We start from the raw sequence: 11,239 nt of genomic DNA, 5'->3' as shown, positions 1-11,239 counted from the left end.
TCGACACGCATGGGGCCCTCAATCCTAGAGTACGTCCACATAGACCGCGATTGTTCCAGTAGTATGACAATTCTTCGCAATGAGAAGTGTGCCATCAGGTTTTGTGGAGGTCTGCATAGGTTAGTGAGCTGGGAAATCTTATCCAAGACCGGCTCCCATGTCATATCCATCTCTAGCAGCTACTCCCACTAGGACCTCTCGATCGTCGGGCCTATCGTTTGCATCCAAATGAGTTTTAGAGGCAACAATGATGTAAACCCATGTCTCCCTTCACTTGTCCCACTTTTCTATGAGGTTGAACATGATGTAGGGCGATTGGGCCCTCAACCTTGATAAGAGCTAAAAGTAGTAGGCTCCAAAGGAGTTCTGTCTGCTTGATGACCGGAGGATGAAGAAGTGACACAATAGTGTCATGGAAGGCCTCACTCCTATAAATGTCTTGCACAGGCAAACACGGTCCACACATTTAGGGCGACTGGGGCCACAACCTTGACCCAGGAAGGAGTGACTACGAGTGTTTGAAGATGGAAGCAAGAAAGAGAGGGCTCGAAGGCAAAAAAAGACATGCTCTTGGCTATAATCCGTAACGGCTTCTACTGTTTGTACAATGTTTTGTCTCTATGAATTGCAGCTGCAGTAGTCTAAACAATTGTCTTTAACCCGAAGCGAACAACCAATGTTCTTGAACATAATATTTTTTATTCGATACAAGAATCAAATGAGATGAAGACTAACAAGAAAAGCTTAGAACTTCTCAAGGAGAGGGAAATTGAAATCCTGAGGCTAATAGTGAGCTTAAGGAAGCAAATGCCATTAACAGAAATACCAATAAGATCATGTATACCTGCAGTTTTGTCGAGCAAGAAAAGGATAGTGTCTCTAGGCAAGTTGATTAGTACATACTTAGCAATGGAGCAATCATCTGTCTAGCTGTAGCTAGCTGCCGGTAAGAAAGATGAGTTGCTGGCCAAACAAAACCTTCGTGAAATTGAGCTTTTGTTGGATGAATCCATTGAAACAATTGTGCAGAACGAGAGGTTCTCTCTGAGTGTTTACGGGGAGAAGTCTATCAACGAACGTTGGTTCGTATAACGACTATCCCCATCATTTACGTACACGGTGTAAAAGAAGGCCACAACCAATCAAGCATAAAGTCGTCGCACCCCTACGAGAACGCGAGGAAAAGGTTCAGTCGGGTCCCTTGATCGAGTAGGACGAGATCAACCCTTATAAATATTCTACTATGTGCATATTATACGTTTTATTTCATGTAGACGGCTAAGCTACATTTATCACACGAGTATCAAAGGTTGAGCACCCTTACCCAAGTAAGAAGCCTAAGGTATACTATAATGGCGTCGACAGTGATAAGACACCCTTAGACTCACATGTTCAAGAGAGCAAGTGCTACCTCAAGCCCTAAGGCTATAGACAACAAATTGTGCATATAATCGAATAAAACACAATTTTATATTATAAACTATACTTTTTATAAAGTAAAGTTTAAAATAAAAGACATGATGAGTAAAGGGCGTTTGAATGCTGCTAGTCTAGTTAATAGTTCAACTATTAGCCACTTTTAGCAAATTAGCTAATAGTTTGGTAACTATTTGTTAGCTAGCTAATTTTACTAGCAATTAATTAGCCAACTATCTATTAGCTCTAATACATTAAACACCCTATAAAGCTGTTCGAGATAGCCTTTATAGTCAACAAGGGTCCATTTGAATATAGATATTGGAGATGTTGGAATTGAATTAGATCCACTACCAAATCTGTCTAGTATTGGAAATGAGTTTCAATACAAATCTGTTGTTTGGATATATTTGGAATTGCAATTCCATCCAATACCTAGAGTATTGGCTCTGAATTGTGAGAAACATTTTTTAGTTAAAATCCAATTCTAAAAAATTGAGCTTTAATTCTAGCTCTAAATTCTTTAAGCAGAATTCAGAATTTCTGATTTCAATTTCCAATTCCAGTTTATAAAAGAGGTCGTGGACGAGGAGTTGCGTTCGGTTGCTCCAATACATGGTTTCAGTATGGCAGTCACGGTTCCATGTATTTTGTCTGCTTCATCAAGCATTCAGATGGCCTGGGCCGTTTTGTCTTCTTTTATGGTCTGCGCCAACTCGATCACCGTTCTTGAGTAGGCCGACGGACTGAGACGGCACCACCTGCTCGTCGCACAGAACCTCCTCGTCGTCAGACGTTAGATTCCACATCAGAAAGGCCGAATCCCGCCGGCCGCCGCTGCCTCGCCGACCGTTCTGGCTCCAGTTGCTCTACCTCTTCGCCAGGGATGGTGGACAGCGACAGTCCCTGGCCCGGCACGCGTTGCATCAAGGCCGACTGCACCTGTCAAGCAAAGGTGAGTGCTTTCTGTTTAATTTCTTGTATGGTGCCTGGTGCGTGCGTGCTCGAGACGGTCTCGGTTACTGCCGGAGCTGTGTGTGCGAGTGTGGTGCCATGGCATGTAACGAACGCGGTCGTGCCCACAGCCTGTTCGTGGAAACGTCCTCAAGCAGAAGCAGTCCTAGGGATGGACGGTTAACGTGTTCGACGTTGACATGCACGTACGTATTGCTGGATGCTCTGTGGCGCTATTGCTGGAGAGGCAGGAGGAGAGCGGCGCCTGTATTTTCAGCTCTCGTCACCCCACTCTGGAAACAAACAAGAATTTGCACCAACCGAGCACATACGCTGGTTGTGGTTGAATTCTTCAATTTGTTATTTGTCTTAAATTAACACGGTGTCGTTTCACCCAATTCATTATTGAGACTGGGACATCTCACCTTCTTCTTTTGTCTTTTTAGTTGACCTGACTCTTCTAACTCATCGCCCATCCCTTTCTGGCTTTTTCGAATTCTTGTCGCTAAGGATAATATATGTCGGTTTTAGTGAGGACGTACAGAAAAATGTCAACGCCGCGTTAGAACCAAAATCAAAGAAGGTCACTGCAGACCTGAAGCCTAGCAACTAAGTTGTGCCTAAAAGGTCTCTTCAGCCAAAACCCCGCAAGCTCAGTTTTCCATTGAGAAGATGCCTGGAGATTGCAGGGTGGACAGCTGTTGATGAGGTTCCGAGGTATCTGCTGCTTTTTAGACAAGATTACCCTCTTCCTTTATGTGGTTTTTGCTCAGGTCATGCTCGTCTGTTCTTTCTCTGGCATCAACCATTTCCTTCAACAAGTAGATTTTACATTCGTTCTTCTCTAGGAGGACTATATGGCATACTGAAGATCCAATCAGTAAAGAAACATATATTTTTATCCTTCAGCCTTTGGTATGTTAGTTTCACCCTCTTTAAAAAGTTCATTTTCAAGTAATTGTCACAGATTTCCTTTCCTCTCACACTCATATTGCTTCCTCTTAACATTAGAAACAAGAACAGAGAGGTTTTCTCGCAAAGAAGCGCTTCAGGAGCCCAAAAGTCTGCACATCATATTTTTCTGCCTCTTCTAACTTCTAAGTGGGACTTCTGAAGGCTGGACCGCTGAACGCATGACCAGTACAAAACGGCATAGCTTCTTTTTCTTTATTCTTCTCTTTCAGAGGCTTTGGTATATTCCTAACCTTTAAACAGCTCATTTTCGTGTACATTTCATAGCATTTATTTCATCGATCTCATGCACATAGCACATTTCTTGCTGCTCATGTTACAAACAAGAAGTATACAAGAGTTTGCTTGTGAAGAAATAAGGCCATGTTTGGCTCCCATTAGTCCTAGGACTAAACTTTAGTCTCTACCTGTTTCGTTTCAGGGACTAAACAGGTTTAGAACACATTAAATGCACTATAGAAAGACTGAAATACCCTTGTATGCTTAAGACGTCACGGAGAGAGAGAGAGAGAGAGCAATAAATGAAGGGCAGAGAGAGGAATAAATCTGCTTTAATCCCTTTTAGTTGCCGTTTGAGGGACTAAAGACTAAAGTCAATTAGTTCTTCCGTTTGGCAAAAAAAGACTAAACGGGACTAAAAACCAGGGACTAAAGATTAGTCCCTGGAACCAAACGAGGCCTATCGAGGATCTCAATTTTCCCAAGTTGTTAACATTTCCCACCAACCGTGCACATTGATATCCATGCCATCAGATTGTTGTCTGAAGGAATAATACATGATAGCAAGTTAGTGTCAAACTATCAACAGAATGATTAAATAAATTATCCATGAGAACACTGTATTTCTTACTATTACTAATTGGAAGCTTCTTTTGGAGCCTCCACACTACAACTCACACGCTAGGAAAACAGATAAATCTTTGAAATTCTTTCAAAAGAATAGACACATCCAGCCAAGAGCCATCCATTCGATAGACATTGAATCTATTATGTATTCTGTCATTATGAAAATAGCATCAACAGTTATGATTTCAAATAGGTATACTATGAAAATATGCTTCATGACGAATGTAATGATACTTACTCAGGGGCGGAGCGCCCGTTATGGCGGGATATGGCCCGCGCCATACCTCAGCCGGCCCAAGAGAATAGAAAAACAAAAATTCTCTAGACTTTCATTTGTGCCCCGCGTATGCCTCATCGCTGAGCACCACGCTTCACCGCTAGGCGCTAGCCCTGCCTCCACCCTCCACCCGCTCGGGCCGCTCCACACAGCCACGCCCATGCCTGGTTCCGCACGCACGCACAGGCACATCGGGGCTCATCTCAAGAGCTCTTTCCATCCACATGCACATGCATCCGGGCACGGTGGCAACATGCCCAGTGAGCTATGGCAGCAGACCAAGAGTGTGCAATGTGGCTCGTCCACAAACTTGACGAGGAGAAAATGCTACTGTATTTTTGCTTGTTCTCTGCCATACCTTACTTTTCATTCGTGCTCCGCCACTGTACTTACTTGATATCATATATATTAGTACTTTTTTTGTCAAAAGTTGGCCAAACTAAAGATCGTTTGACTTAGCACTGTAGCTAGAAATTTATTTTTTCTGGGACAGTTGGAGTGGTGAGTTTAGTTCCACCCACACTGTATTCCTCCATAGTCCAATCAATGCGACTTACATACTCAGTAATATTCCTAAGTTTGGTATTATAACTCTTGAAACAGAAAGCATTCTTAAACCTCAATTGTTGCATTTAAGCTAGTTGGATCCTTGCATTGGTGAAGCATAATTTTCTCTTCAAATGGACTCTTTCTTTGTCATAATAATGTGTTGGTTACGCCTTATTCCCAACCAAGTTACAATATCAATTGCTGTTGATTGTAGTTGGGAATTGACCTCATTCTACTAGAAAGAACCCGTTCGATGATTTGCCAACATTTTATCCAATTGTCAAACTTCTTGGCAATTGAGGACTATTTTGCAAAGTTTGAAATCTCTGCAAGTTATGTATATTTAGAGTCCCCTAAAAAATACATCAAGATTATTTGAGATTTTTCATGAATGCAAGTACTATTTAGTTTGTTTCTTTCAAGTACTGGTCTGTAATTCAATACCAACCCTTTCCTTCCTTATGTGCCTTCAGGTGAGAGTTATCAACATCTCTTCTGTATCAGATGTTATCAAGATTTCTATTGTCGGAATTTTTACTACTGGCATAACATGGATCTGCCAGAAAATGAGCTACAAAGATACATAAAGGACAATGGCAAACCAATGTGGACAGCACATAACAATCACAACATAAGGTATTTCAAAGAAGAAGATATAAGAATAATCACTAACAACTATAACACTTTCCTTGGGAAAGGGGCATTTGGAGAAGTTTATAAAGGGGTTCTTGATGATAACAGTTTAGTTGCTGTAAAGAAGTACATCCATAATGTAAAGGAGGACTTTGCCAAAGAAGTGATTGTCCATTGCCAAATCAATCACCGGAATGTAGTTAGACTCATTGGTTATTGTATAGGTGAAAATGCACTAATGATGGTGACTGAATATATCTCTAGAGGAAACCTCAGTGATATTCTTCACTCCAGTGAAATTTCTATATCTTTGGAAACACGATTGAGTATTGCTATAGGGTGTGCAGAAGCATTAAGCTATATGCATTCGCAAATGTATGGGAAAGTCATCCATGGAGACATTAAGCCTGCCAACATACTTCTCGATGACAACCTCACTGCAAAAATATCAGACTTTGGGATATCAAAGTTACTTTCAACGGATAATACCTTATACACCACACATGTACTGGGGAGCATAGGGTATATGGATCCTTTGTTTGCACGGAGCGGACGCCTCACCTCAAAGAGTGATGTTTATAGTTTTGGAGTTGTTCTCTTGGAACTGATTACAAGAAGAAAGGCTGTCGATGGTGGTCAAATTAGCCTTACTGAAAACTTCACTCAAGCTCTAGCGAAACGGAATAAGATACGGGAATTTTATGATGTAAAAGTTGCAGATGAGAACAGTTTGAGGATTCTTGATGGAATTGGGAAACTAGCAGCAAAATGCTTAGCAATGGAAATAGAGAAACGTCCAGAAATGAAAGATGTTGCAGAACAGCTTCGGATGTTTAGAAAAACTCAATATCAGTCACAAGAAAAAATATTTTTCTTTGGCTGGGTACGGAGAAGCAAACAGCCACCCCAAAATATGGTCCAGATTCACAAAAATCGTGGAAATCAAGTTCTTAAAGCGGAGGTACAAACACAGGAAGTCAGTAAAGTAGATAAAGATGTTCATAATGTCACAGTAGTGAGAGATAGGAGTTCAAAACTTTACAGCTTTGGTTCATCGCAGGGGATAGAATTAGAAAAGCTGTTGGAAGCATCTGCCGAGGTTCTTGGGAAAGGCAAGTATGGAACAACATACAAGACTACACTGCATGATGGTTCCACGTTAATTATAAAGAGACTGAAGACTCTAGACGTGCCAGAGGCAGTGTTCAAGAAACGAATAGTAGCAATAGGAACAATTGAGCATGAGCTTGTAGTCCCACTACGTCAGTACTACTACAGCAAGGATGAGAAGCTACTGGTGTATGATTATTTTCCCAATGGTAGCCTAGCTTCAAATCTTCATGGTAATATAATGTTCATGTGTTGGATCCACACATATATGCTTTAGTTTTGACAACTAAGGCCATGTTTGAATGCACTAGAGCTAATAGTTAGCTGCTAAAACTAGTTGAAGGCACCCAATCAGTTTAGTTAATAGTTCAGCTATTATGTACTTTTAGCAAATTAGCTAATAGTTAGTTAGCTATTTGTTAGCCAGCTAATTCCATTAGCAGTTTTTTAGCCAACTAACTATTAACTCTAGTGCATTTAAAACAGCCCCTAAGTCAATTCATAATAAAAATCAAGAAGAAAATCTGCATCTATTATATAATGAATTTGTTTTCAGCAAAATGCTTTGTTGCAAAATATTCTCTATGTAGTTTATGTTATGCCACGATTGTACTTGAACATTATGCTTTGTTCACTTTGGAATAACCTTTTTTCCAGGAAAAGATGTGAAGCCAGTAGGCTGGGAGACTCGGTCTGCCATTGCACTCTCTGTAGCTCGTGCTGTTGCCTTCATCCACTCAACCAATGCTGCAGCTTCCCATGGCAACATCAGCTCCTCCAACGTTCTTCTCACCAGTAACTACGAGGGACTTGTCTCAGAACACGGCCTCAAAACTCTTGTCAGTATCCCAACGTTACTTGCTGACAACAACATTGCACAAAAGGATGATGTGTACAGTTTTGGCGTCATACTGCTTGAGATGCTCACAAGCAAGTCACCAATCGTCACAGACGAGCCAGATTTGGTCGATTGGGTTTTATCAATACCCCATGAGCACTGGGCAACACAAGCATTCGATAAGAAGCTCCTTACAAACAAAACTGTGGTAGAGGAGCTGGTTCAGTTTCTCAAACTTGCAATTCATTGCTGTGACAAGAACCCCACAATGAGACCAGCAATGGCAGAAGTTGTTCAACGGATTGAGGGGATACGACGTTTCTACAGCTGGGAATAGGCACCTTATGTGGAACAGCAGTGCAGGTTGAGAGGAACAAACTTTGAGCCAAGGAACACGAGGATACAAATTTTACTGTGAGCATACACTACTGTTACAAGCATTTCTTGTTGTCTGAAAAAGACACTCACGTTCCATCACTTGGTTGTTTGCGATACCGTTTCCGTTTGAAATATAGAGCCCTTTTTCACCAACATTTTGTTCTAGTACACATGACACATATTGTATATTGAGGGTGCTATTTTGTTGCAATTATGTCAGGGACGTGACAAACCGACTTAGTTCTATGGAAGCGGGAAGATGTGATTCATTTGTAATCCATTTGTGTGTTTGGACCCTATGATGGTCGTATTAGTAGTGGGCCGTATTGGCCTAGTGTTGTAATACAAATACTGGACAAGTAGTGAAGAAAGACAGAAAAATAGAATATCGAAAATTACACATACCTGTTTTCTCACTTCTGTAACTTGCATATGGAATTTTTCTTCCTCCTTGGCAATGACTCACGACGGTGGAGGTGCGCCACCGTCCCAGGGTTGTTACAGTGGTATCAGATTCAGCGTCTTCGGTGGTGAGTGCTCTGAAAGGGAAATAGTCACAACATTTCCTATAATCGATTTTGTTGTTTGACGACCATCACAAACCTTGTGGACTAACCAGTTTGTCTAGTTGATCATTCCACAGGTGCATAAGTTCATCTACAACTATTCTAAAGTCGACTGTCTGGAATACCGTAGATTATTCCGGACAGGAGAAGCTTTTTGGAAAATCACTTAAGCGCAGACCGTTTGGGCCTTTGCGGTGGACCGTCCGCGACACTAGGGTGAGCCTCGGACAGAACCAATGCAAAAAACATAAGTCTACACTACGGACCGTCCGTTGGAAAAGCAAGCACCATCCGAGACCAAGAGCGGACCGTCCGGCCTCAGGCGCGGACCGTCCGGTCGGCGTAGAACCGAAAAACCCGAAGGTGACGGGTTCAGTAAAATGAATTATAGCGTCTTCACGGACCGTCCGGGGTGCACGATTGGACCGTCCGCGACTGCCTTTATCTGATATCTGACGACGCATTCAATGCATAGTAGCCGTTGATATAGCCGTTACTGCTGACCGTTGCGATTGTAGCCGTTGATGTGCAGGGGCGGACCGTCCGGACCAGGGGCGCGGACCGTCCGCGGTCGGCAGAAAAGGAGCAACGTCTAGGAAGTGGTTGGGGGCTAATAAATACAACCCCAACCACCTCCAGTCACCTAACCCAAGCATTCCAACCTTTCACATTCAATACAAGAGCTAGCAATCCATTCCAAAACACAATCAAAGCCTCCAATCTCTCCAAGTTCCACAATTAAGACAAGTGATCATTAGTGATTAGTGGCTTGAGAGAGAGAGTGATCTGTGTGTTATTTGTCGCTCTTGTCGCTTGGCTTTTGCAATCGTGCTTTCTTCTCTTCCCATTCTTATTCTCAAGTGACTTGTAATCAAAGCAAGAGACACCAAGTGTGTGGTGGTCCTTGCGGGGTCTAAGTGACAAATTTGATTAAGGAGAAAGCTCACTCGGTCTAAGTAACCATTTGAGAGAGGGAAAGGGTTGAAAGAGACCTGGTCTTTGTGACCACCTCAACGGGGACTAGGTTCTTTGGAACCGAACCTCGGTAAAACAAATCACTGTGTCATCCACTTAATTTGTTTGTGACTTGTTTTCGCCTTCTCTTTTGGACTCGAATTTATTTCTAACGCTAACCCCGGCTTATAAGTGTGCTTAAAGTTTGTAAATTTTAGTTTCCGCCTATTCACCCCCCCTTTAGGCGACTTTCAATTGGTATCAGAGCCCGGTACTTCATTAGAGTTTAACAACTCGAAGTGATGTCGGGAGGATCCGCCAAGAGGGAGATGGAAACGACCACAAGCCACGGGAAGGCTCCATCGAAGGAGTCCGGCGCTAAAGGAAGGGAGGAATCACCTCCCTGCGTCAAGTCACATCACAGTGGCGACAAGAAGAAGAAGATGAAGAAAGTGGTCTACTACGAGACCGACTCTTCCTCGCCCTCCACTTCCGGCTCCGACGCACCGTTCGTCACTTCTAAGCGCCATGAGCGCAAGAAGTTTAGTAAGATCCCCCTACGCTATCCTTGCATTTCTAAATGCACTCCTTTACTTTCCGTCCCATTAGGCAAACCACTGGTTTTTTACGGTGAAGATTATTGTATGTGGAGTGATTAATTGAGGCATCATCTAACCTCACTCTACTCTAGCATTTGGGACATTGTTGAGTTTGGAGCATAGGTACCATCCGTGGGGGATGAAGGATATGATTCAGACGAGGTCGCCCAAATTCGGCATTTTGACTCCCAAGCCACTACTATACTCCTCGCCTCTCTATGTTGAGAGGCGTATAATAAGGTGCAAGGGCTTAAGAGTGCCAAAGAGATTTGGGACGTACTAAAGACCGCACATGAAGGGGATGAGGTGACCAAGATCACCAAGCGGGAGACGATCGAGGGAGAGCTCGATCGATTCATCCTCAACCAAGGAGAGGAGCCACAAGCAATGTACAACCGGCTCAAGACCTTGGTCAACCAAGTGTGCAACCTTAGGAGCACCAAATGGGATGACCATGAAATGGTCAAGGTTATTCTAAGATCACTTGTTTTTTGTAATCCTACACAAGTTTAATTAATTCGTGGTGATCCTAGATATAAGCTAATGTCTCCCAAGGAAGTGATAGGAAAGTTTGTGAGCTTTGAGTTGATGATCAAAGGCTCCAAACAAATTGTCGAGCAAGGCGGCACCTCCACACCCGAGGTGCAACCCGTCGCATTCAAAGCGATGGAGGAAAAGAAAGAAGAGTCTACATCAAGTAGGCTCCCCATCGACGCCTCCAAGCTCGACAATGAGGAAATAACGCTCATCATCAAAAGCTTTCGCCAAATCCTCAAGCAAAGGAAGGGGATAGACTACAAACCCCGTTCCAATAAGGTGTGCTACAAGTGTGGTAAGCCCGGTCACTTTATAGCAAAATGTCATATTTCTAGTGATAGTGACAGGGGCGACGACAAGAAGGGAAGGAGGAAGGAAAAGAAGAAGTATTATAAGAAGAAGGACGGTGATGCCCATGTATGCCAGGAATGGAACTCCAATGAGAGCTCCACCGACTCATCCTCCGACGAGACGCCGCCAACATCGCCATCAACAAGGGCCTCCTCTTCCCCAACATCGGCCACAAGTGCCTCATGGCAAAGGACGGCAAAAAGAAGAAGGTAAAATCTAGAGCCTCCACTAAATATACGACTTCTAGTAATGAGGGTAG

At 42.9% G+C, this 11,239-nt stretch overlaps 1 protein-coding gene across 2 annotated transcripts; it reads left to right on the top strand.

Annotated features, from left to right (window-relative positions):
* Positions 1–2,021: 2,021 nt before the first annotated feature.
* Positions 2,022–8,389, top strand: LOC103650450 (wall-associated receptor kinase 2). 2 transcript variants are annotated; one of them, XM_035966277.1, is made up of 6 exons: positions 2,101–2,371; positions 2,502–3,087; positions 3,219–3,285; positions 3,382–3,562; positions 5,488–6,990; positions 7,415–8,389. In XM_035966277.1, the coding sequence occupies exons 5-6, from the start codon at positions 5,565–5,567 to the stop codon at positions 7,930–7,932; spliced, it is 1,944 nt and encodes a 647-aa protein (XP_035822170.1). In that variant the 5' UTR covers positions 2,101–2,371; positions 2,502–3,087; positions 3,219–3,285; positions 3,382–3,562; positions 5,488–5,564; the 3' UTR covers positions 7,933–8,389. The 2 variants fall into 2 exon arrangements, with proteins under 2 accessions (XP_020405867.1, XP_035822170.1); XM_020550278.3 differs by lacking the exon at positions 2,502–3,087 and having other exon boundaries at positions 2,022–2,371.
* The last annotated feature ends 2,850 nt before the right edge of the window (positions 8,390–11,239 follow it).

This window comes from Zea mays, chromosome 3 (genome assembly GCF_902167145.1).
Source record: "Zea mays cultivar B73 chromosome 3, Zm-B73-REFERENCE-NAM-5.0, whole genome shotgun sequence".
In the NCBI taxonomy this organism is placed as follows: Eukaryota; Viridiplantae; Streptophyta; class Magnoliopsida; order Poales; family Poaceae; genus Zea; species Zea mays.
Note: the sequence above shows the minus strand (reverse complement) of the source record. Positions and strands in the feature narration are given on the sequence as shown.